The sequence below is a fragment of the Oncorhynchus keta genome, chromosome 13, assembly GCF_023373465.1.
Source record: "Oncorhynchus keta strain PuntledgeMale-10-30-2019 chromosome 13, Oket_V2, whole genome shotgun sequence".
Lineage (NCBI taxonomy): Eukaryota > Metazoa > Chordata > Actinopteri > Salmoniformes > Salmonidae > Oncorhynchus > Oncorhynchus keta.
The window spans coordinates 14,351,305-14,378,516 of record NC_068433.1 but is presented as its reverse complement, the minus strand read 5'-3'; the positions used below and the strand labels follow the sequence as shown (position 1 = coordinate 14,378,516).

General features: G+C 44.7%; 1 protein-coding gene across 1 annotated transcript in view; it reads right to left on the bottom strand.

Moving 5' to 3' along the window:
* The window catches only part of LOC118392701 (neurexin-1-like), a 1,157,590-nt gene that overhangs the window by 628,178 nt on the left and 502,200 nt on the right, over positions 1-27,212 (bottom strand). Inside the window, exon 6 of the mRNA XM_052460740.1 lies at positions 2,768-3,069. Coding sequence (XP_052316700.1) covers positions 2,768-3,069 — 302 coding nt within the window. The remainder of the gene's footprint in view (positions 1-2,767; positions 3,070-27,212) is intronic.

The following is a 27,212-nucleotide window of genomic DNA, read 5'->3' as shown; positions in this document are numbered from 1 at the left end:
GGAGTAGGCTTCAATGATCAACCAACCGGTAGCTGTTGTTTCATATGAACGCAGTTGTTGTAGACATTTCACGGGGAGTGCTGCAAAATAGCCTCTATTAGCCTCGCTACTTTAGCTATCTAGCTGGCTAACTTAGCTGGATACTGTAACTAGCTTCTTCACAACAATGTGAATGCAGTCAAGTCAGGCACTACCAGATGGTATGAGAGATAGATAAACATATTGCTGCCATAGGCTAACTAGCGCAATTGGGATTGGCTACTTTCTCTCTCTCTCCTTGTTTGCCAATCACATAGAGTACCTCACAGTGACCCCTGCTCCTCTCTGGCCCTCCCCCACGCCCTTCTCCTGAAACAAGCAGAGTACAGTGCACCATCTCTCGCGCGCGCATCGAGCAAGTCTCCATTGAAGATTCAAATGTATTTCTTATTTCGACTATCCGGATATCCGAAAAACTATCATGATGTTATTTGAATTCTGAAATCATTTTAACATAATCATTTTTTTGGTGTATTTTACCCCCCCCCTTTTCTCCCCAATTTCGATCTTGTCTCATCGCTGCAACCAACCAACAGGCTGGGGAGGTGAAGGTCGAGCTCCAAAACATGGCCTGTCAAACTGCGCTTCTTTTTTTGTATTTAGAAAAAACATTTGACCCCCTTTTCTCCCCAATTTTGTTGTATCCAATTGTTAGTAGAGAGACGAAGGTCGAAAGCCATGCGTCCTCCGAAACACAACCCAACCAAGCCGCACTGCTTCTTAACACAGCTCGCATCCAACCCGGAAGCCAGCCGCACCAATGTGTCAGAGGAAACACCGTACACCTGGCGACCTGGTTAGCATGCGCCCGGCCCGCCACAGGAGTCGCTAGTGCGCAATGAGACAAGGATATCGGCCAAACCCTACCGGCCAAACCCTCCCTAACCTAGACGACGCTGGGCCAATTGTGTGTCGCCCCATGGAACTCCAGGTCGCGGCGGTCTCTGGTGGCACAGCTAGCACTGCGATGCAGTGCCCTCGACCACTGCACCACCCAAACGGCGCTTCATAACATGCGCCCGCTTAACCTGGAAGCCAGGCGCACCAATGTGTAGGAGGAAAGACCGTTCACCTGGCGACCAAGGTCAGCCCACAGGCTCCCGGCCCGCTACAAGGAGTCACTAGAGGGCAATGAGCCAAGAAAAGCCCCCCTGACCAAACCCTCCCCAAACCCGGAAGACGCTGGGACAATTTTGTGATACAGTTACTTAGACCGCTGTGACACTCGGGAGGCTCTACTGAAGTCATTTAAAATGCCTATCCCTAATGTGTGTGTGTGTGTGTGTGTGTGTGTGTGTGTGTGTGTGTGTGTGTGTGTGTGTGTGTGTGTGTGTGTGTGTGTGTGTGTGTGTGTGTGCGTGCGTGCGTGTGCCTATGATCCCAGAATTGTACAGTACAGTGAGCATTCCGGCTTCTGTATGACTTAGTGATTGTGCACCCCAAACAAGTCTCTCTGTCAGTGTGCGATCAGAGTTTTCCCAGTGTCAAACACTTTGACCCCTGAGTCAAGCTCACATAAAATACATGTCTTTTTATTATGACATGACTGCAGTGGCTGAACCTCTGCAGGAAGAATCAGACTTTTATGACAGCCAATACTTCAACCCTAGTTGGTCTGGAGAGCTTCCTCTGAAAGACAACGCAGCAGCTTTACTTCAATTTTGAGGTTTCTTTCCCAGCAACACAACTTTTCTTCCTCCTGCCGGAGACTGAACTCTGCAGTCATTAAAAAGTCCTGGGAAGTTTGAAGCTCCTGTTGTGTTTCCAGGTGATAGGAAGTAGGGCTTTGTGTAAATGTTTGCTGCGGCGCTGGACAAAAGAGTTGGCGTTGTTTCTTTTGTTTGTTAACACATTCACATCAGGCAAGGTTGCAATACGGGCCCATTACAACAGCTATTATTAGGGCCGACAAGCCATTCGTTCCAATTACCATTACCAAAACACTGGGATAAGTAAGCAAGGCAATCTTAAGTCAAATTGATTGCATCTCACTGCCACTATCTACAACTGCCAATTGATGACCTGGCATCGAGCCTCTGCCTCTGCTATTCAATTTGTGGGTGTTGGTGTGTTTGTGTGCGTGTGTGTGTGCGTGTGCGTGTGCGTGTGTGTGTGTAGGATTCCTTTCTTCCTGACTGTGATTAGCGGGTTGTAAAGATCTGTTGAGTAATGGGTTTAGACGGGGATAAAATGCACCGTCTCTACAGATGAATTAGAAATCATAACGTGGGTAAGTGCTTTACATAAATACATATTGAAACAAGACTATTGAACCCAGAGTTCCCTATTAGGGCAACATAGACCTACGGGCATTAGATATCCACATCTACGAATGGATGTGAACTTGTGACTACATGTGCTGGGTCTATTATCTTTTCTCTGTGCTGTTAACTTTGACCCCCCCCCCCCACTGCTTTTCCCAATGAGCAGATTACATGGATATTTGGTTGTTTTTCAGAGAAGGAAAACATGACGAGAGAAAGTCACCACAGCAATCCTCTGCAGATCTCAACCCTGGAAGTGGAAGAGAAAATCACCATCATCAGACAGAAAGTGACAGGAGAAAGTGGAGGAAGAAAGAGAAGGTAGATACACAGAGATATAGACCAACAGATTGAATAGCTTGAACGAGAGAAAAAAAGAAAGAGAGAAAAAAAGAGAGCAAGATACAGAAAGCGAGAGAGAAACCCTGCATAGAAGCTCGACCAAACAGGTCGTGTCTCTTTACCTGGCGCAGGTTGCGGGTGACGCGAACATCGTGCCAGGCGTTGTCATTGAACTTCCCATTGACGGGCTCCACCAGCGCCTCGAAGGCCCCCGAGCCCAGGTTGATGACCAACCAGACGGCGCCGCTCTTCAGCGACAGGTTGACGTAGTCGGCCGACTTGCCCGTGTGCAGCATGAGGCCGTTGCGCTGCAGCGTGCGAAAGGAAAGCGTGATCTCGTCCGTGCTGCTCTGGATGGGCGTCAGCGACAGGTCATAGCAGAAGAACTCGTTCCCCTTGAATGTGGCCACCGACACTTCCTTCCCTGGAGAGACATGAAGATGTAGAGAGGGGGGGTTACAGTTACAGATGTGTATAGCTCATATAGAGCTGCTGGAACTCATGTTTGGTGTATTTCTGTATTGGTGACACACACCCAAGACACAATTGGAAGCAAAAGGAACGAGAGAGAGATGTATGGAGATAAAAGAGTGAGAAAGACAGACGAAGAGGTCAGAGTAATGTCGACATCCTTGTTCTTTCTGTCAGTCCACCTGCCACACATTCTTTCAGCAACAGTCAAAGGAAGTCAGCTCACACTACAGACACGGGTCAAATCCCAATGAAACGGCGGGGGAAGACACCATTTCCTAATGTCTCGTAATAAAACAGACTACATCCTGTAATTACAATGAATAATGAGGTCTCTCCGCACAATGTGAACACTCAACACCTCATAACTCTTCCTATTCATGTGTCTATATGCAGCCAGGTGGCTCAAGATTCACTTCGAAATTGGACGTTTGTTCAATGTCCCGAGGACGTCCAGTGGGGGGGTTTGCATTCAAAACCCCCCGAAATGTAACGTTTGGAGAAAATTTGATACACGTCAGAATCTGAAGTCAAATTAGTCAAACCGTGAGATCTTGTTGTACCTCAGGTACTAGGGTCTATCAACAAGCTGCCATCCCAACAGACCAGTGATCCACACAAACACCATGCTGTTGTAATTTCACCGTGTCCCTGAGGACGCTCTGAGGGGATCCAGCTCAGGTAATGAGGTTCACTTGCGAATCAGGGGGAACCCTGCGAGGGAGGGGATTGGATAATCCCATTTATCCCAAAGTTCTATTACTGCAAATCACTCCAATATCTGCACACATTTCCCAGGGGAGGGCAGGGTCGGGAGGGCCAGATAGATTGAGGACCACCATCTCCTGAGCACCGAATTACAATTATAGAACTGAGAGTGGCTGTGAGAGAAGTAGTGAGAGTGGTGGTGAGAGTAGTGGTGAGACTGGTGGTGAGAGTGGTGGTGAGACTGGTGGTGAGAGTGGTGGTGAGAGTAGTAGTGAGAGTAGTGGTGAGAGTAGTGGTGAGACTGGTGGTGAGACCGGTGGTGAGAGTAGTGGTGAGACTGGTGGTGAGACTGGTGGTGAGAGTGGTGGTGGGAGTAGTGGTGAGAGTAGTGGTGAGAGTGGTGGTGAGACTGGTGGTGAGACTGGTGGTGAGAGTAGTGGTGAGAGTAGTGGTGAGAGTGGTGGTGAGAGTAGTGGTGAGAGTGGTGGTGAGAGTAGTGGTGAGAGTGGTGGTGAGAGTAGTGATGAGAGTAGTGGTGAGAGTGGTGGTGAGAGTAGTGGTGAGAGTGGTGGTGAGAGTAGTGGTGAGAGTAGTGGTGAGAGTGGTAGGATGCAGCCTTCAGGTTATTCAGACTTATAAACTGGGTGGTTTGAGCTCTGAATGCTGATTGGCTGACATCTGTGGCATATCAGACCATATACCACGGGTATGAGAAAACAGTTATTTTTACTGCTCTAATTACATTGGTAACCAGTTCATAATAGCAATAAGACACCTCGTTTCACTTCCTTATGTTATAATTAAGCAATAAGGCATGAGGAGGTGTGGTTTATGTCCAATATATCACGGCTAAGGGCTGTGTCCAGGCAATCCGTGATGCGTTGTGTTAAAAACAGCCCTTAGCCGTGGTATATTGGCCATATACCACACCTCCTCGGGGCTTACTGCTTAATTAGAGAGGACATGGACTAGGTATCCATTGATGTAGGATTGCTGTCATTTCTGTTATGTGTTAAAATAATGACTTTTCAAGCACATCAATCACAGTGATTTGACTATGTATTTAACATGTCTGATTTAACATTAACTCATACAGGCTTTTCTTTTCAAATGGCAGTCATAAAAAATATAGAAACGCCTGCACATACAGTATTATGAACACGCATGTACGGACACACACAATCTCCCATAACTGAGGTAGACAATGAATTCTCCATTTAATGAAGAGAACTATGTTTTATTTTTAAATTGGAATTTAGAGTAATCTCAGACGAGGCGGAAAGGCATCATGGCATGGAGGAAACAAGAAAACGAGAGAGAGAGAAAGAATAGAGATAGAAAGAGAGAGGCAGCGAGAGAGAACGAATAGAGAGTGAGAGAGAATAAAGAGAGAGACAGAGAGAGAGAGAAAGAGATAGAAAGAGCGAGAGAAAGAATAGAGAGAGAGAAAGAATAGAGAGAGAGAAAGAAAGAGAGAGAGAGAAAGAATAGAGAGAGAGACAATCTCGAGTAAACAGACTCCTCACGGTCTCTGTTCCGCTGATGTAGTAAGAACAAAAGCGTGGTAAATGGACCGCAGTAGCCTTTTTCAATTATGTGAAATTATAAGAAAAACCCCCAGAAAAACAACTAGTTGGGTTGTTAACAGTAAGCAACAAGCAGCACCATTAGTGGTGGGAAGTTTGGCTCTTCTCACTGATATTTTCAAGTCATTAAGTCAAAAGAACTAATCTTTCGACTCATTTCCTTCATTTGATTCAGTAATGTCCAATGCACAGATGACCCCCTACTGGCAAACAATGAATTAAAAATTCTAAAAAATCATGATTCAACAAACCTCTCGTTCACCATAGAGGGCTTATTATTGGAGCTGTCATTTTGTGACGGAGACTTATAAATGTGTGTCTATTTGTTTTTTTTTACATCTGTGATTGCTAGGCATAGGAATAACATTGTTAACTGTTACCTTTGAGGTCAAGATTGCGGACACAACCAGACTAGATTGTGAATTACTTGGCGGAATGACACTGCTTGACTGCCGCGAGGGAGATTAGCATAATATCGTTCACAAACTGCAGCAGCCCAATCGATTCGTTCTCGAGTTCGAGTTTTGAGCAGAGAGAGGCTGGCTGCCTATGCTTTGGTTCTAAGATGTGTCCATCGAGTAACATTCAATAATCAATTAACAGCATTCATTCTTGCACCATGCGATCAATTATCAGTTCTTAACATGATGCCTGCAGCATGATCTATTTTCCCTCGCTCACATGATGAACAGATGCTGGTCAGAGTACGTCTCTGGAGCCACTGAGCCGGAGGGGTGGGAATTAAATCCTGCTGTAGAATTCAATGCGGCCAGCAGGTCAAGTGAACGACTAAAATGAATGAGTTTCTCGGAAAAAAAAACAAATCATGACCCTCGAGTCAGTAAAAAGAGTTGTTCAAAAAGAATGAATCGTTAGCGAATTGCACATCACTACTTGTGATTGCTTTCTATGAGCCGTGGTGTCAGATGATAGAGATTGAGCTAATGAAATGGAAGGAGGCAGCTTGCAGAAGACAATCACTTTCTTTTTGGAGGGGATGGGGCAGGTGGCTGACAAAGGGGAGAACTAAAAAATAGGACACTGCCTGAGCACTCAGACTGACAGGAAAGGACGAGGGGACATGTTTTAGTGTCGCATGGCGGTGCTCTGATGATGACAGGGGGGTGATGCTATCTCTGACCCTGGCATGATGCATTACAATGCCACATCCCACAAGACATCTTCAGAAACCTATTGCCTTTAGCGGGTAAATCAACATGCAGTTTAAACCTATTGCCTTTAGTGGGTAAATAAACATACAGTTTAAACCTATTGCCTTTAGTGGGTAAATAAACATACAGTTTAAACCTATTGCCTATAGTGGGTAAATAAACATACAGTTTAAACCTATTGCCTATAGTGGGTAAATAAACATACAGTTTAAACCTATTGCCTATAGTGGGTAAATAAACATACAGTTTAAACCTATTGCCTATAGTGGGTAAATAAACATACAGTTTAAACCTATTGCCTATAGTGGGTAAATAAACATACAGTTTAAACCTATTGCCTATAGTGGGTAAATAAACATACAGTTTAAACCTATTGCCTATAGTGGGTAAATAAACATACAGTTTAAACCTATTGCCTATAGTGGGTAAATAAACATACAGTTTAAACATATTGCCTATAGTGGGTAAATAAACATACAGTGTAAACCTATTGCCTATAGTGGGTAAATAAACATACAGTTTAAAAACCTATAGTGGGTAAATAAACATACAGTTTAAACCTATTGCCTTTAGTGGGTAAATCAACATGCAGTTAAACCTATTGCCTATAGTGGGTAAATAAACATACAGTTTAAACCTATTGCCTATAGTGGGTAAATAAACATACAGTTTAAACCTATTGCCTATAGTGGGTAAATAAACATACAGTTTAAACCTATTGCCTATAGTGGGTAAATAAACATACAGTTTAAACCTATTGCCTATAGTGGGTAAATAAACATACAGTTTAAACCTATTGCCTATAGTGGGTAAATAAACATACAGTTTAAACCTATTGCCTTTAGTGGGTAAATCAACATGCAGTTAAACCTATTGCCTATAGTGAGTGGGTAAATAAACATATAGTGTATAGACATCAAGAACATTTACGTGAACCATGTTATTAAAACACTTATTTGACCAGTCTCAGTAGATTGTAGAAAGCACTCTCTCCATTTCCCCTGTTCCCCTCCCTCCCTCCATCCCTCTTTCCCTCCCTCCCTACCACCCTCCTTCTCTCTCTACTTCCCTCCATCATTCTTCCCCTCCCTCCCTCCCTACCACCCTCCTTCTCTCTCTACTTCTCTACATCCCTCTTTCCCTCCTCTGTCTCCTAGACTTCCCTGTCATGATCCGCTGGTAAGCCCTCTCCCCATCCCCTCTCTTAGATCTGTATACTGTAATAAACCAGTGATCCTTTCTCGTTCTCTACAGAGGGTCCTGGAAAGCCCCACTTCCCCACATTCCTCCCCACAGGGACGGTGGAGACCACTTCAGCTCCGCCACTCGCTTTCCAACATAAAACGAATATCAAGACATTTCTCTCTCTCCCACTCTGTCAGTCTCTCTCTCTACCTCTCTCCCCTCCCTCCCTCTCTCCCTTCCCTCCCTCCCTCCACACCCAAAACCAATTTATTCTCATAGTAAACCCCCCTCCCAACAACCCTCCTAGCCTTCTCCCTCTCCACACCGCCTGACGACAGCATACCAATCAGGTGCTCCTCCAATCCAGAGCCCAATCTTCTCTCCTCTCCTCCTAAACCTGCCTCTTCTCTGCCTTGATGTCCCACTACAGGCACTGGGCTCTCCTCAACCAAGACTGAAAGCCTGATGTGCTGGGAATAGCTTGGGTATAGCCTGGATATAGCCTGATATACTGATACAGTCGGTTCACTGGCATTGGAAAACTGTCTGTCTACTAACTGCCTTTCTCTCTCCACTTTCCCAGCTTCTACATGACTACTGGGGCACTTTCCCAGCTTCTACATGATGACTAGGGCACTTTCCCAGCTTCTACATGACTACTAGGGCACTTTCCAACTTCCGCAATGTCTCAAGCCCTTAACCTACCTTCTGATACCTACATTCGCAAAATCTCTATATTATGTGAAGGACTGTACAGGTGATATTTGATTTGTAACCATATGCCCTAAGGAAGCGTGCCATGTCTTAGCTAAGACCCCTCTCTCTGAGCTACACAGTAAAGTGATGGTTATCAGAGAGGGATGTAATTCCAACCCATGTTGAATCATTGGCATTAACCAGTCTCTCTCTCTCTCTCTCTCTCTCTCTCTCTCTCTCTCTCTCTCTCTCTCTCTCTCTCTCTCTCAAGCTCTTTGCAGTCTTAAAGGGTGATACTGTGGAGTTCTCAACCGTGATGGAGAGGTCTTTGAGCAGGCAGGCCTTCCCCGGGAGGAAGAGCAGCTCTGTCTTGTCTAGGTTGAGATCGATGGGCCGACATCCTTGCTTAGATGTCTTCCAGGCATGCAGACATATGTGTCGCCACCTGGGTGTCAGAAGGGGTATTGAGACAAGTAGTTGAGTGTCATCCACATAGCGATGATAGGAGAGACCATCTGAGGATATTGTGAGTGACTTGGCGTATAGAGAGAAGAGGAGAGGGCCTAGAACTGAGCCCTGGGGGACACCAGTAGTGAGAGTATGTGGTGCAGACACAGATCCTCTCCATGTCACCTGGTAGGAGCGGTCTGCCAGGTAGGATGCAATCCAAGAGTATGCAGAACCTGAGACGCCCAGCCCTGAGAGGGTGGAGAGGAGGATCTGATGGTTCACAGTCTCTAAGGCAGTGGATAGATCTAGGACTTAGGCCATTTTGAAGTCAGAGGGGATGCAGCCAATGGTCAGTGATGAGTTGATAAGGGAAGTGAGGAATGCAAGAAGGTCTCCAGAGATGGTCTGTAGAAGGGAGGACTGGATGAGGTCGAACGGGTAATTTGTCGGGCAGCCAGACCTCACTAGTCGCATCTGGAGAGAGGGGGGGGGTCAAGGCGAAAGGTAGTTCTGTGTGAGTGAGTCCAGTGGACTCAATAGGCTGATTGAATGAGGAGTGGATATCGTCAACATTCTTTTCAAAGTGGTTGACAAAGTTATCCGCAGAGAGGAGGGAGAGAGGAGGAGGGTTGGAGGAGAAGGTGGAAAAGAGTTTCCTAGGGTTAGAAGCAGAAGCTTGAAATGGCTTTAGCAGCAGATACAGAGGAAGATAAGGTAGAGAGGAAGGAGTGAAAGGATGTTAGGTCCATAAGTTTAGTTGTCCTCCTTTTTCACTCAGACCTGTTCAGTAAGCTCACAATAAGTCGCTCACCTACTGAGCAAGAGGGGAAGGCCGAGCCGGCCGGGAGGAAAGGGGACAGTGTGAGGCATAGGATGTGAAAAGGGAGGAGAGTAGGGTGGAAGAGGTAGAATCAGGAAGATTTAGCAGAAGGGAGGGATGATAGGATTAAAAAGGAGAGTACTGGGAGAGATTGTGCTTAGGGTTGGAGGAAAGGGAGACAGAAAAGGAAAAAAAGTAAGTGATCAGAGACCTGGAGGGGGTTTGCAGTGAGATTAGTAGGAGAACAGTCTCTAGTAAAGATGACGTCAAGCGTATTGCCTGCCTTGTGAATTGGAGGGGACTGGGAAAGGATGAGGTCAAGCGTATTGCCTGCCTTGTGAGTTGGAGGGGACTGGGAAAGGATGAGGTCAAGCGTATTGCCTGCCTTGTGAGTTGGAGGGGACTGGGAAAGGATGAGGTCAAGCGTATTGCCTGCCTTGTGAGTTGGAGGGGACTGGGAAAGGATGAGGTCAAGCATATTGCCTGCCTTGTGAGTGGGAGGGGACTGGGAAAGGATGAGGTCAAGCATATTGCCTTGTGAGTTGGAGGAGACTGGGAAAGGATGAGGTCAAGCGTATGCCTGCCTTGTGAGTGGGAGGGAACTGGGAAAGGATGAGGTCAAGCGTATTGCCTGCCTGTGAGTGGGAGGGGACTGGGAAAGGATGAGGTTAAGCGTATTGCCTGCCTTGTGAGTGGGAGGGAACTGGGAAAGGATGAGGTCAAGCGTATTGCCTGCCTGTGAGTGGGAGGGAACTGGGAAAGGATGAGGTCAAGCATGTTGCCTGCCTTGTGACTTGGAGGGGACTGGGAAAGGATGAGGTCAAGCGTATTGCCTGCCTTGTGAGTTGGAGGGGACTGGGAAAGGATGAGGTCAAGCATATTGCCTGCCTTGTGAGTGGGAGGGGACTGGGAAAGGATGAGGTCAAGCATATTGCCTTGTGAGTTGGAGGAGACTGGGAAAGGATGAGGTCAAGCGTATGCCTGCCTGTGAGTGGGAGGGGACTGGGAAAGGATGAGGTCAAGCATATTGCCTTGTGAGTTGGAGGAGACTGGGAAAGGATGAGGTCAAGCGTATGCCTGCCTTGTGAGTGGGAGGGAACTGGGAAAGGATGAGGTCAAGCGTATTGCCTGCCTGTGAGTGGGAGGGGACTGGGAAAGGATGAGGTCAAGCATGTTGCCTGCCTTGTGACTTGGAGGGGACTGGGAAAGGATGAGGTTAAGCGTATTGCCTGCCTTGTGAGTGGGAGGGAACTGGGAAAGGATGAGGTCAAGCGTATTGCCTGCCTGTGAGTGGGAGGGGACTGGGAAAGGATGAGGTCAAGCATGTTGCCTGCCTTGTGACTTGGAGGGGACTGGGAAGGGATGAGGTCAAGCGTATTGCCTTGTGAGTGGGAGGGGACTGGGAAAGGATGAGGTTAAGCATATTGCCTGCCTTGTGAGTTGGAGGGGACTGGGAAAGGATGAGGTCAAGCGTATTGCCTGCCTTGTGAGTTGGAGGGGACTGGGAAAGGATGAGGTCAAGCGTATTGCCTGCCTTGTGAGTTGGAGGGGACTGGGAAAGGATGAGGTCAAGCGTATTGCCTGCCTTGTGAATTGGAGGGGACTGGGAAAGGATGAGGTCAAAAGAGGCAAGGAGGGAAAAGAGAGAGTTGGAAAGAAATTAATCAAAGGCAGATGACAAAAATGTAAAGCTTGAGTGATCAAGTGAAATTGATGGAATGGAATTCCAATGAGGAAATGGACAGGTGAGAGAGGGAGAAAAAGAGAAAATCTCCAGTTAGGAGAAATGAGTGCACTCGTGCCACCACCATGACGACCAGATGCTCTTGGACTATGAGAGAAAACGTAGTCAGATGAAGAGAGAACACCTGGAGTAGTAGTGTTTTCTGGGGGGATCCATGTTTCCGTCAGGGCCAAAACGTCAAGGGCAGCATAGGATGAAGGGCAGCAAAGGCTGAGATCAACTCTGCTTTCTGATCGCACATCGGCAGTTCCAAACTCTGCCAGAGACTGCGCCCAGTTAACACTAAATTAGAAGGGTTTCACCCAGGGTGTGGGGAGCATCTATAAAGCTTACAGGGAGAGGAGCAAACAGGTATAGAAAAACACAAATAGGTGCGGCTGGCTTCCGCGTTAAGGGAGCAGTGTGTCAAGAAGCAGTGCGGCTTGGCAGGGTCGTGTTTAAGAGGACGCATGGCTCTCGATCTTCGCCTCTCCCGAGTCTGTAGGTGAGTTGCAGCGATGAGACAAGATCATAACTACCAATTAGATATCATGAAACTGAGGAGAAATAACTCGATATGATACTGGTGTGGAGCCTTCCTCTCTTTGCTTCCTCGAATAACTCTGCAGAACAATTCGGCACAACCGTTTTTGTTTCGGCAACAAACATGAGTGTGCATAACTATTCACCCCCAACGTCAATACTTTGTAGAGCCACTTTTTGCAGGAATTACAGCTGCAAGACTCTTGGGGTATGTCTCTATAAGCTTGGCATATCTAGCCACAGGGAGTTTTGCTCATTCTTCAAGGCAAAACTGATCCAGCTCCTTCAAGTTGGATGGGTTCCGCTGATGCATAAAGTCATACCACATATTCTCAATTAGATTGAGGTCTGGGCTTGACTAGGCCATTCCAACACATTTAAATGTTTCCCCTTAAACCACTTGAGTGTTGCTTTAGCAGTATGCTTAGGGTCATTGTCCTGCTGGAAGGTGAACCTCCGTCCCAGTCTCAAATCTCTGGAAGACCGAAACAGGTTTCCCTCAATAATTTCCCTGTATTTAGCACCATCCATCATTCCTTAAATTCTGACCAGTTCCCAGTCCCTGGCGATGAAAAACAGTGAAGCTGCAACTAGCATGCTTCACTGTGGGGATGGTATTCTCGGGATAATGAGAGGTGTTGGGTTTGTGCCAGACATAGCATTTTCCTTGATGGCCAAAAAGCTCAATTTTAGTCTCATCTGACCAGAGTACCTAGTTCCATTTGTTTCGGGGAGTTTCCCACATACCTTTTGGCGAACACCAAACGTGTTTACCTATTTCTTTCTTTTAGCAATGGCTTTTTTCTGGCCACTCTTCCGTAAAGCCCAGCTCTGTGGAGTGTACGGCTTAAAGTGGTCCTATGGACAGATACTCCAATCTCCACTGTGGAGCTTTGCAGCTCATTCAGGGTTATCTTTGGTCTCTTTGTTGACTCTCAGATTAATGCCCTTCTTGCCTGGTCCGTGAGTTTTTTGGCAGGTTTATTGTGGTGCCATATCCTTTCTATGTTTAAATAATGGATTTAATGGTGCTCCATGGGATGTTCAAAGTTGCTGTTGTTTATTTTAATAACCCAACCCTGATCTGTACTTCTCCACAACTTTGTCCCTGACCTGTTTGGCGAGCTCCTTGGTCTTCATGGTGTCGCTTATTTGGTGGTGTCCCTTGCTTAGTGGTGTTGCAGACACTGGGGCCTTTCAGAAAAGGTGTATATATACTGAGATCATGTGACACTTAGATTGCACACAGGTGGACTTTATTTAACTAATGTGACTTCTGAAGGTAATTGGTTGCACCAGATCTTATTTAGAGGCTTCATAGCAAAGGGTTGAACACATATGCACGCACCAATTTTCCATTTAGATTTTCCAAGTTTTTTTTTTATTTCACTTCACCAATTTGGACTTTTTGTGTCTGTCCATTACATGAAATCCAAATAAAAATCCATTTAAATTACAGGTTGTAATGCAAAAAAAAAGGAAAAACGCCCAGGGGGATGAATACTTTTGCAAGCCACTGTATGTCAGGACCATCTCATGGATCTGTAGTCTTATTCAATGTAAACCTGAACTACTCAGGACAAATGCCACATGTCAATTAAGCAGTGCACGGTTATACCCTGCATGTAAACCAATTGGCTAGTATGATATAAAGAACGGACAGAACTGACATAAGAGCAATGGCGGGAATAGATAGCCCAAGTATCACATGATTAAATAAGATCAGTACAGACAATCACCAGGATTTAACATTAGTCTAAGACTGTTCATTACAGTAATAAAAATGCAGTGTAGCATATTAACTTGGATTGAGTTGAGACTGGGAGAGAGGGGGACGATTTAATAAGAAGAAACCAATGGCCGCCTCCATCACACAACTAGGGTGGCACATTAGCCAATGCATAATGAACCATATCATACCCTTTTTGGGTGGTTGCAATATATATAGTCACCTAACTTGGGCTGTTTTGGGAGGGGGTTGAAGAGCTGGCTGGACGTACATTACTTAATTCAGTTTTGGACAGTGGTAACACCAAATGGAAACATGAAATTATTATTACAGATTTAGTTCAGTGATCTGTGTTATTCAAATACTATTACATTGATAGAAAAAATAATACAAAATGATTGTCAGATTGAAACATCATTAAATGAATACAGTTTGTCAACGCAAGTGGAACAAATACCACCTAAATGGATCAATGATGTCCGTCCTAGCTCTTTCACTGTAGCTCGTCCAACTTCACGAAGGAAACACAATGTCACATTAACGTGTTTCATTTCCAATAACAAGTACAGATATTTCTGTATGAAACAGTAAAGCTCCCATCTGTATCCTGCACTTATGTGAGCCTTTTCAGTAGCTTCAGAACTGGCACAAATCATGAACAAAATGCACTCAACCAACAGACCACTTTAAACAACAATGACATTCTCAATAATGGTTACAGAAATGACCTAAATGTGCCAGTCAAACGTTTGGACCCACCTACTCATTGTAGAATAATTGTGAAGACATCGAAACTACGAAATAACACATATGGAATCATGTCGTAACCAAACAAGTGTTAAACAAATCAAAGTATATTTTATATTTGAGATTCTTCAAAGTAGCCACCCTTTGCCTTGTTGACAGATTTTGGCTCCCGAGTGCCGCAGCAGTCTAAGGAACTTTGTGTGGTTACTACCTGATTCCATATGATTCCTACAATGTAGAAAATAGTACGAATAAATTCAAACCTTTCAATGAGTAGGTGTGTCCAAACATTTGACAGGTACTGTATATCTAAATGTAAAAAATGTACACTTGCAAAACATGCTGGGTATTATTGTAATGAGTTCCGCCACGCAAACAAAACAAGGGGTGTGTTGGACCAGTAAGCCTAAAGAAGCTGACTGTCGGCGAGTGAAGTAAGAGGTGCATCTGCGACAGCCGAAAGTCGGACACCGAATGGTTTTCAAAAAGCAAGACTCAGATCAACATGGCAGGGTTAACATAGCTTCTATTGTCAACTAACGTTCTTCTGTATAGACGTCAAAATACATGTTTCTATACCCCCATATCACACACACTCACAACCTGAAAACATAATGTGTGTAATATTAATTTCATAGAGAGAAGTCTCAAATATCACTTTCATTTGTATCCTCTGTAGCTTTAGAATCACGGCAAAGTTGGTTCCTGTTTGAGTCTCATCTTCGGCCATGTTCACGTGGGTCAAACAAAAACACCCTAATGATTGGTTGACAAATAGTGCCTCCCACAATGCAGGTTATGGCTGGATGGTGTAGTTGGCGAGAAGCAACTGCAGGGACTTAAAGACAATTTAATAAAAATCAGCATGACCTTTGATGACATGATTTTTGTCAAGTTCATGCAGTCGACAAGTCCGACTGTTTTTATAAACATAATGCAACACACCAACGATGGTCACCGACTTGGCAAAGGTAAGTCCGCACGAATATTCCAAACTCTTTGACCAAATAAAAATTGGTCAGTTAATTTCTACATGAATGGATCTGGGGCATATAAAGTTCTGTTGAATTAAGTAAATTCTACAAGAGATAACTACATTGCGGCATAAAACGTTAATTGATTGCAGTTGGGTAAAAAGTACTCAATTGTCATACTTGAGTAAAAGTAAAGATACCTTAATGGGCTCCTGAGTGGCACAGCGGTCTAAAGCACTGCATCTCAGTGCTAGAGGCGTCACTACAGACCCTGGTTCAATTCCAGACTCTATCACAACCGGCCGTGATTGTGAGTCCCATAGGTGGCGCACAATTGGCCCAGGGGTAGGCCGTCATTGTAATTAAGTGTCACAGCTGATTGAAGGAGAGGACCAAGGTGTAACGTGGTGAGCGTACAATTTCTTTTAATAATCAAAATGACGCCGAACAAAACAATAAACACTACAAAGTCAACTTCCCACAAACACAGGTGGGAAAAAGGGTACCTAAGTATGGTTCCCAATCAGAGACAACGATAGACAGCTGTCCCTGATTGAGAACCATACCTGGCCAAAACCTAGCAATAGAAAATCATAGAAAAAGGAACATAGAATGCCCACCCCAAACCACACCCTGACCAAACCATAATAGAGACATAAAAAAGCTCTAAGGTCAGGGCGTGACAGTAAGAATTTGTTCTTAACTGACATGTCTAGTTAAAGAAAGGTTCAAACTAAAAAACAACAGAAAATGACTTGTGAAAGTTACCCAGTAAAATACTACACGAGGAAAAGTCTAAAAGTATTTGGTTTTAAATATACTTAAGTATCAAAAGTAAATGTAACTGCTAAATTGGTAAAAGTACAAATTCATTATATTAAAGCAAACCAAAGGGTACAATGTTTTTAGAATATATGGATAGCCAGAGGCACACTCCAACACTCAGGCATCATTTACAAACAAAGCATTTGTGTTTAGTGAGTCCGCCAAATCATAGGCAGTAGGGATGACCAGAGATGTACTCTTGATAAGTAGGTGAATATGCTGAAAATGTGGACTCAATAGTGAACTTTGTGACAAATGCACCAAATTTGGCACAGAGGTAGATGTATGTACCCTCCAAATATATAGATATGGAGCCATCCCAGATGTGTTCCCTGCGGGCGTGGCAACCACTATAACTGCAAAATAAATACATATTTAGATTTCAGTCAGTGTCTCCATACAAAGTTGAGAGTCTCTTCTTTCAGATGCAATTGGAACTAAGTTGAAAGGTCATAGCGTTCCAAATGAAGAGCTAAATGTCTGATGGCACCAGCGCCCATATGGCCTATATCAGTGGCCATGTTAGGTCATACCGGTATGTCAGATTAGCTCCATCACCAATTTCTCAGCAACACTTTGAATTAATAACATAATTGTTTTTATAACAAGTGGCTATGGATGAAATGTATCAACATATTTGTTCAAAACATGAAAAACTTACAAAAATGTAAAATATAATACCATTTTGGTGTGTGTGTGTGTGTGTGTGTGTGTGTGTGTGTGTGTGTGTGTGTGTGTGTGTGTGTGTGTGTGTGTGTGTGTGTGTGTGTGTGTGCGTGTGTGTGTGTGTGTGTGTGTGTCCGTTCTTTGTGTTTATTTCAGTCAAACACACACACACACACACAATGATTTAGGCTGCCCTGCTGGAAGAAAACATTGCCGCAGGAATCAGGCTCTCCTCTGCTCTCCACGCTGCACTTTCATTGGCTACTTTTACACTCGCCTGTCTAGGGTGTCCCTAAGGGGCCAATAGGGACACAGGGGGAATCACACCATGTTTATCCACACTTCATAACACATTACCTCATTGCCAGTCCATCTATACACAGTCAATGTCCATTAATCTCCCTGTATACAGTAATCCAGGCTACCACTAACACTCCAACACACGGAGAATGCATTGCAATGGCAACAGTGCGATTGAGCTTTGTATATTAATGCTTTGAAGCACATGAATCACAATAGCCTATGGGACATGATGTATGGTTAGCATCCTCTGCTAGGCGTGTGTCAGTTTGCACGTGTGTGTGTGTGTGTGTGTGTGTGTGTGTGTGTGTGTGTGTGTGTGTGTGTGTGTGTGTGTGTGTGTGTGTGTGTGTGTGTGTGTGTGTGTGTGTGTGTGTGTGTGTGTGTGTGTGTGTGTGTGTGTGTGTGCTCAGCACTCAAGCAGCGACAAAAAAACCATCTCTCTCTCATCTGATTTGAAACGTGTGGGGATGAAGTGGAATCAGACCGATGGAAAAAGGGCCAGAGGGAGGGGAAGAGAGGAGAGAGGGAGGCAGACAGAACAGATGCTCAGGTTGTTGTCAGTGGGGAGGAAGGGAAATGAGAAGACATGATTGATACAAGTTGTTCAGCCTCCTTGTTGTGCTCCTTCTAGATGTTTCTCTCCCTCATAAATCTCAACTGTCAGCTGTCGTCAAAAAAAAAACATCAATGTGGTATTGCAATCTCTGACGAGCCGATAACTTACTCTCTGGTGTACCCAAGCAACCCCTTCCCTTTCTATAGAAGAGTTGCAAACAGGGACCTTCCCTGTTTTTTTTGTGTTTTTTTGTAAATGCTCAGGATTTCTGCACTCTTTGGTTTAGTTAGCAACAAGCCGACACCAACAGCAGTAACACGTCTCCAAGTTGATCAGAATTCAGCTGTAGTCAGACACAGCACTGCAGACAGCCCAAGTTCCCATGCTGGGAGACTTTTGGGTCCGTTACTATCAGTCTGTACACAAAGCAATGGATCAACGCAAGCTAATCCATTCCAGAGCAAACCCAAAACTGAACCCTGACCTTAATAAGGACGAAAGAACAGCTGAATAAGGAAGGGCGTAATTACTCAGGCGTAAAGGAGCTATCGATTCCTGCCCAAACTGACCTAGCCTGCAACAACACTTGCTAACGTGAGTAATTCACTGATTAGCTAGCGCATCTCGGATGTGACGGCATTGGTTCTCCATCGACAAAGACCCACCATACAATGGGCCTCCCTGTAGACCACCTTGGTCTTCTAGTACTAGAATTGGTGATAACTGGATATTGATCTGTAGACTCTGATTGCGCTCCCATAATGAAGGTTGTATATTGCCGTGTGCCGAGCTCATTTTCTGCCAAGCATGCCAGTCTTTGTACAGCCGCTAATTCCATTGATTCTACCCTGACCGCCAGCGCCACTTCGCCTCGAGGTGAATACGACAGGGAACACAAAACACAACGGTTTCTTTTGTTTCAAGTGACGCCATCGATGGATGGACCATCCATATTGAAATGGGTTATCTTCTGTGAAGGATTGTAGATTGTGGTTGGTCGGTACCACTAGTTTTGAATTATCTTGTTAGACTGCCTTTGAGTTAATAATGGAATTAATGCATCATAGGTACTGAATAGGGTCAAGGGAATGAGGGTTATTTGTGCTCCAATGTAAGCCTGTTCTAGCACTTTGCTACCACTTAATCCTCACATACTCTACCAACAATGCATCAAAACTATTTAAAAAAAATATATATATATATATATATATATATATATATATATATATATATATATATATATTTTATAACTATTATAACTATATAACTTTTATAACTATTTAACTATTTAACAAATTCTTATTTACAATGACGGCCTACCAAAAGGCAAAAGGCCTCCTGCGGGGATGGGGGCTAATTGTATATATTCTTGCATTGTTAGAAAAACAGGGTTTTCAAGGATAATAGTTTATGCAATCTCTACATGGATTGTATGGTGTGATTGTATACAGGTATCTAGAACGACACCCATTTTAGCCCTTGTTAGAGTATAGTGAGGTATCTTTGAGCAGAAAATCGGCACTAAAACGTCCTTATACAGTACATATAACTATGGCTAGATGGATTCAGCACGGTACTATTAATTAAATGTTTAAGTTATAAATTATTTAACAGTGTTGTTTGCAGATCCCAATCAATTAAACTGCATGTGGAGATATCTACATTTTATAGCAACATAGATTGATTTGAATTTTATTCCACAGTCAAACGTCGCCCTTGTAAAATATCTCACAAAATATGACTGAATATTGAATCATATCAATAACTTCAGTAATGGTTAAACACTGAGATGATCAACGTAGCTGTGTTGCAGGAGCTTGAAAAAATGGACATCGTCTATCACCACACAGCACTACTACAAGTGTGACAGTTACATAAAGTGTCTACTAAGTGTCTATACACTTGACATTGCCCTTTGGGAAAGAAGACCCCTGAACAAGGTTCTAAAGTACCACTCAGCAAGAAATTAAACTCAATTGGACCCCCACCTTTAAACAACAGGCCAAAGTTCACCTTTTTTTTGACTGTTTAGTGGCATATGCATTTTAAAGGCAATTATTCTGATTGACAGCCACTTAATGGTCAGACAAGAAGCAGTTGCTATATAAAGAGTAGCAAAACATTTTGATCAAAATAGCAGACTAATGTATAGCTTATGATGTGTCAGTGTTTTTTACTGGCTGCTACCATTGCAACAAAAACCATGATATTGAAATTCCACGTCACAAAGTAATGCTGTCGAGCATGGGGTCCAAGCAGCAATTTGACAGTAGTGTGTGTGGGGGTTTTACTCTGACCTTTTACAGATTATACATCCTCCAGGTGAGTCAATTGCTCCCTGAACCCCCCGACCCCGCACACCACACACACACCCTACATTATATAATTTCCTTATGTGTGTCTGTTAGCAATTCCCCTTTTTTAAACCTATTCCAGTGTTTTCCGTTTGTCGTCCTCTCCCTCACTGGGACGAGAAATAGAAAATTATTAACGAGACGCACTTACATAGACAAAGGACGCTTTAATTGCCCGTTGCCGGGGAAACCGCCCGCTGATGGCATCGTGACTCGAGTTCGACCTGCCTCTCTCACACTCTCTCTTTCTCTACCTCCTTTTCTCACTTTTCCTCATCTCCTCTGCAGTCGGAGTCTGGCAGGTGACCATTATCACAGTGAAAGCCTGTGCAATCTCAAGGCCTGACACAGGGTACAGAGTACATGTCACGCAAGCCCAAGAAAAAAAGATGGCTGAAATGGGCCTGTAAGACTTGTTCATTAGCTACATGGCTGGGTGTTTGACAGAGTAACCCAGTAACAGGGGCTGAGACTTGCCACATGAGGCAGACAGGGTTCAAGATTAGTCCAATACCTAAACAATGCATTGTGAGTGACACAACCAGCATATTCAGTAAATACAGCAAGACGTTTCAATGGAGCCTCGAACACAAAAGAACAAGAACTCAGACCACCTTGAAGCCTGCAGTCGCACACTGCAAGTGGCAATGGCTCTATTTGCTTTCATTCAAATCACTCTTCAAATGGGAAGGGAAAAAAACCATAATTGCATTGATAGATACATACATCACGGTATCGCACAGTTAATTATGAGCTACTGTTGATATGACATTGTTTCTGTGGGTTGTTTTAATTGTATTGAATCGTTGCCCAAAAAACGTCCCACGTAAATTGCTTTACTTAATATGTTAATTTGAAAGCAGCAAGGGGGCTGCAGGGATGAGCTGGAGAAAAAGACAGAGAATTCCCAACTTTAGATCAACCTGAGAATTCCCAACTTTAGATCAACCTGAGAATTCCCAACTTTAGATCAACCTGAGAATTCCCAACTTTAGGTCAGCCTGAGAATAACCAACTTTAGATCAGGCTGAGAATAACCAACTTTTCTCAAGATATTGCATCCTGCTAAATTTCTATGCTTATGAAACCAAAATGGATGGGAAACCTTTACTGGGTTTAGCTTTCTGATCTGTAACCCACCAGAAAACGAGTGAGTTTAATTTCTGAAAAGACACATTGATTAAACAGCCCACTGTGACCTTTGCGTCAGAACGTAAATGGTTAGTAAAAACTTTCTCCAAATTATGACTCAGTCCTTTCTCTGTTGTTCTCGTTTCTAGTAGCAACCACCCTTGATAGATTTCAAAGATGGAACCCAACTAGAAACATGGCACTGTGTTATCAGTGAAGTGAGAGAATTGATTGGCTGCTTAGGAAGGAAGGCGGGTAGAAAAATAAGACAAACTCGGGAGAAGTCAATGGTGAGACAGAGAATGTCTGTACTTTAAGATGGTTAACCACTAACAAGGTGCTAGGTGCCATAGGAGCTATTTTATAATGAGCAGGAACTCGTTGCTAGGGCGTTGACTTTTTGACCCCATGTATCGGCTCTGCATTCTAGCTCACGGGGGGGCGGCTATTATGACCACCTGAACAGAAAGTGTGCAGAGACTTGGCCTGGTGGCTGCTATCTTAGCGACGTAATTTCCTCCTAATAACCACATTATCCAACGCATCTTCCAAATACTGCAACACAAGATTACATCTCGCAAATACGATTGACCCTTTGACTGACAAATGCAGACGTCAGGTTATGAAATATGATTTCCTCTTCCATCCGTGACTCACGTTGCATTTTTCTTCCCTGATCAATATTGCCGCTGACATTTGGAGGTGAATGTGAGTGTAAAGAGAAACAGGAAAACATGCAGGGTGTTTATTTTTCTTCTCCATCCGTGATCTTATTGGAAAGCCTTAGGCTAAATGCTAACCTTTTCAACGGGAGGGCTTGTCGATGCTAAGAGTGGTTTTCAGGGCCAACGCTCATGTGGTTTGACACAAACTATAAATACTCTGAGCTGTAATTTTTATGCCTAGTGATATACTGTGTCCCTCCCTCCATCCCTCCAGGTCATGCAGTCTCCTGTCTCCTCTATGTTGGTTAATGGTCACAAAGTCATCATGTAATTGGACATCACGCTGGGGATATGAAAGAGCATAAAAAGTGTAACAAGTGAAGAAAATGGTTGAGCTGCCTTCCATGCCAAACATACTCCCTCACTCTCTCTAGGACCAACATATTAGCCCTCCCTAGCAACAGGAAACAGCAGTAAATATTGACAGCATGCTAACTGGACGGGTGATAGGCTGTTTGTTAATTAACCACGGCTGCATTTCAATTTCACTGGTGACTGCACAATCTGCTTAGCCAGACAAGACAGAGATGACATCACTCTGGTGGAGAAGGGGTGTCCGTTTGCGTGTGTGTGCGTGTGTTGTTTGTGTGTGTGTATGTATATGCTACAGTAATCTCTTGTTCAACTAAGATGGCATCCATCATCTAACTGCATGACTGAACTTTTCAATGATCAAGATTGCCTTGTAAGCACTGTTTCTGTCTGATGATGAGTCCGAGAAACTATGGCCAAGGTTAAGTCTTAATGAGACGGACACATGATGAATGTGTTTTTCTACAGGAGGTGTTGGCAAAGTGACTTACTGTCAAATTTAACAGCTAACTTAGTACAAACACATGCATTCACACATACAGTCTGGCCCCCCAACTTCCACATCCTCCACTAGCAAACAAAAAGACGACCACACAGACCCCTTACTCTCCCCCCTGGTGGCAAAACATTTTCTCCTCAGAAGTTGACAGTGACTTTCCCTCTCCGCCGACCCCTTGTAGACATGGCCGATGCAGGGAGCCTCATGTCTGGCTGAGGCCCCATACTGCACACCACACTAACCATACAGTAAACCTCACTAATCTCTCTAAACTCTCCTCGCCTCAATCTTCTCTCAACTCTCCTCTCTCTCAACTTTCTTCTCTCTCAACTCTCCTCTCTCAACTCTCCTGTCTCAACTCTCCTGTCTCTCAACTCTCCTCTCTCAACTCTCCTCTCTCAACTCTCTTCTCTCTCTCTCAACTCTCCTCTCTCAACTATCCTCTCTCTCAACTTTCTTCTCTCAACTCTCCTCTCTCTCTAACTCTCCTCTCTCTAACTCTCCTCTCACTCTTTACACATTTAGCTCACTCACTTCTCCTACACACCTGTCCTTCCCAACCACCCTCTGTCCTCCCTCCCTCCCCCTGTCCCTCCCTCCCCTTCTGCCCTCCCTCCCTCCTCACTCCCTCCCTCCCCTTCTGCCCTCCCTCCCCACTCCCTCGCTCCTCCTGTGCCCTCCCTCCCCTTCTGCCCTCCTTCCCCACTCCCTCCCTCCTCCTGTGCCCTCCCTCCCTCCCCTTCTGCCCTCCCTCCCCCCTCCCTCCTCTTTTCTGTGCCCTCCCCCCCCTTCTGCCCTCCCTCCCCACTCCCTCCCTCCTCCTGTGCCCTCCCTCCCCTTCTGCCCTCCCTCCCCACTCCCTCCCTCCTCCTGTGCCCTCCCTCCCCTTCTGCCCTCCCTCCCCACTCCCTCCCTCCTCCTGTGCCCTCCCTCCCCTTCTGCCCTCCCTCCCCAGTCCCTCCCTCCCCCTGTCCCTCCCTCCCCTTCTGCCCTCCCTCCCTCCCTCCCCACTCCCTCCCTCGCCCTGTCCCTCCCTCCCCTTCTGCCCTCCCTCCCCACTCCCTCCCTCCTCCTGTGCCCTCCCTCCCCTTCTGCCCTCCCTCCCCCTGTCCCTCCCTCCCCTTCTGCCCTCCCTCCCCTTCTGCCCTCCCTCCCCTGTCCCTCCCTCCCCTTCTGCCCTCCCTCCCCTTCTGCCCTCCCTTCCCGCTTCCTTCCTCTGCACTCCAGCACCTGTACCCACAGGCCTGTACTATAACCCTGTTTTTATCACCCAAAATAAATAAACGTGTCCTCTCTCTACCTCCCTGCACTCTAGTACAGTGTCTGCTTTATTTTCTCAGTCAGTCAACATCTGCTGTTGGCTTTAACGAGACACATAGCCTCAGAAGGATGCTAATTAGACATAGGGGGTGGCAGCGTAGCCTAGTGGTTAGAGCGTTGGACTAGTAACTGGAATGTTGCGAGTTCAAACCCCCGAGCTGACAAGGTACAAATCTGTCGTTCTGCCCCTGAACAGGTAGTTAACCCACTGTTCCCAGGCCATCATTGTAAATAAGAATATGTTCTTAACTGACTTGCCTGGTTAAATAAAGGAATAAAGGTTCAAAAAAATATTTAAAAATAAATAAAAATAGGAGCCTCTCTCTTTCTCCCACTCATCATACATACACACAAGACATATAACTATAAAATAACCCATATGGAAACATGTAGTGCCTGCATTTAGTTAAACAAATATATAATATAATACATTTGGGATTTTATATTCTTTAAAATAGCCACCCTTTCCATTGATGACAGCTTTGCACACGCTTGGCATTCTCTCAACCAGCTTCACCTGGAATGCTTTTCCAACACTCTTGAAAGAGTTCCCACATGTGCTGACCACTTGTTGGCTGCTATTCCTTCACTCTGCGGTCCAACACATCCCAAACCAACTCAATTGGGTTGAGGTCGGGTGATTGTGGAGGCCAGGTCATCTGATGCAGCACTCCATCACTCTGCTTCTTGGTCAAATAGCCCTTACACAGCCTGGTGGTGTGTTGGGTCATTGTCCTGTTGAAAAACAAATGATTGTCCTAAAAAGTGCAAACCAGACGGGATGGCGTCTGGTGTTAGTCACATATCTTTGGAACTTGTTCAGTTTATGTCTCAGTTGTTGAATCTTGTTATGTTCATACAGATATTTACACATGTTAAGTTTGCTCAAAATAAACGCAGTTGACAGTGAGAGGCCATTTCTTTTTTGCTGAGTTTTTAAATCTAATTGATAGAAGTCTGACTCCTTTTGACATACATAATGCAAGTTGTGACTCTAAAACTCCTCAATGACTCGTTTGTCCTTCTTGAACAGTCACGACTCTTTACCATGTCTGAACTTTCCTTTCCAAAGTTTAGTTACACCTCGGAGAGGATAAGTCAGCTGTGAATTGTATGAGACATGAACCACAGGTAATGTAGTAGCTCAGGAAACACAGTGACATCTCCATCTGTTGTGGAGAAAAGAAGCTGAAAGGCTGACAGCCAGGTAGGACTGCAAGCTGTGGGACGCTCCAGAATATATTTAGCCTACCCAATGCCTACAGCTTAGACAAGGAAAATCCCTTTGCTAGTGCTGAATGCATTGCTAATTAGTTTAGTGGTTAGCATCATGGCTAGAGTGGGTAGCATCACTAGAGCAGTTAGCATTACAGCTAGCATCATGGCTAGAGCAGTGGGCATCGTAGCTAGAGGGGTTAGCATCATGGCTAGAACAGTGGGAATCATAGCTAAAGGGGTTAGCATCATGGCACGAGTGATTGCTCTCAATTCAAAGGAATCCCCGCCCAGTTGACTATATTAAGATGGTGGAAGCCCTCAGCGGAAACGTCATGCTAAAACAGATTATATCAACGATAAATGGGTTAGCCACATAGATAGAGTAGTTAGCATCAAGCACAGTTAGCAGCTTGGCCTCATTCTCAGTGGTTGTTATTACATTGAGTCTGGCGTTAAGGAATGAGTGCATGAGATAACTAGTTCTCACAAGGGGGCCCCAGTGGGGGATTCCACAGTAGCTGGGCTCACTTTCAGGAATCAACAACAAAACACCATGGGGTGTGTCGTGGATTTGAGAGAGGAGTGCTAGCTGAGCGCAGCAGGACGTCACTTGGTCATCCTAACATAGCTATTTTTTTTTTTTTTTTTTTTTTTTTAACCTTAATTTAACTAGGCAAGTCAGTTAAGAACACATTCTTATTTTCAATGACAGCCTAGGAACAGTGGGTTAACTGCCTGTTCAGGGGCAGAACGAAAGATTTGTACCTTGTCAGCTCGAGGATTTGAACTTGCAACCTTTCGGTTACTAGTCCAACACTCTAACCACTAGGCTACCCTTTTGGCCCTTAGCCCTGAAGCTAATGAAGGGATTCTGAGGTAGTGTCCTGCTGTTTACTTCCCTGCTAAGTGATATGCGGGGACCTGATGGATGGAGTTTGGGGTGAGAGAGAGCAACAAAACCGCTTTGATTGCAGTGAATAAGCTACATTGACAGTTTGTGTCTCTGTCATGTGAAGATGTCGATTGAGACAGGGTGGAATGTGGCTAGTGGCTGACGCCGTGGCAGTTCAAAGTCCCACAAGCAGGATGAAAAGAGAAGCAGGCCCTTCATTAAATGTGGCTGTCTGATTCAAACAAGGGATGAGCCAGAACGTGAGGGAGGGAGGGAGACATGATGAGAGGGATTGATGAGCTAGTGAGAATGAAAGAGAGAAAGTGAGGGAGGGAGATGTGATGAGAGGGATTGATGAGCTAGTGAGAATGAAAGAGAGAAAGTGAGGGATGGAGACGTGATAAGAGGGATTGATGAGCTAGTGAGAATTAAAGAGAGAAAGTGAGGGAGGGAGACGTGATGTGAGGGATTGATGAGCTAGTGAGAATGAAAGAGAGAAAGTGAGGGAGGGAGACGTGATGAGAGGGATTGATGAGCTAGTGAGAATGAAAGAGAGAAAGTGAGGGAGGGAGACGTGATGAGAGGGATTGATGAGCTTGTGAGAATGAGGGAGAAAGTGAGGGAGGGAGACGTGATGAGAGGGATTGATGAGCTAACCTCTAACTTCTGACCCACTGGAATTGCGATACAGTGAAATAATCTGACTGTAAACAATTGTTGTAAAAATGACTTGTGTCATGCACAAAGTAGATGTCCTAACCAACTTGCCCAAACTATAGTTTGTTAACAAGAAATATGTGGAGTGGTTGAAATACGAGTTTTAATGACTCCAACCTAATTGTATGTAAACTTCCGACTTCAACTGTACCATGAGTACCTTTCATATAAACATTATTATAAACTGAGTGGTTCGAGCCCTGAATGCTGATTGGCTGACAGGTGTGGTATATCATACTGTACCA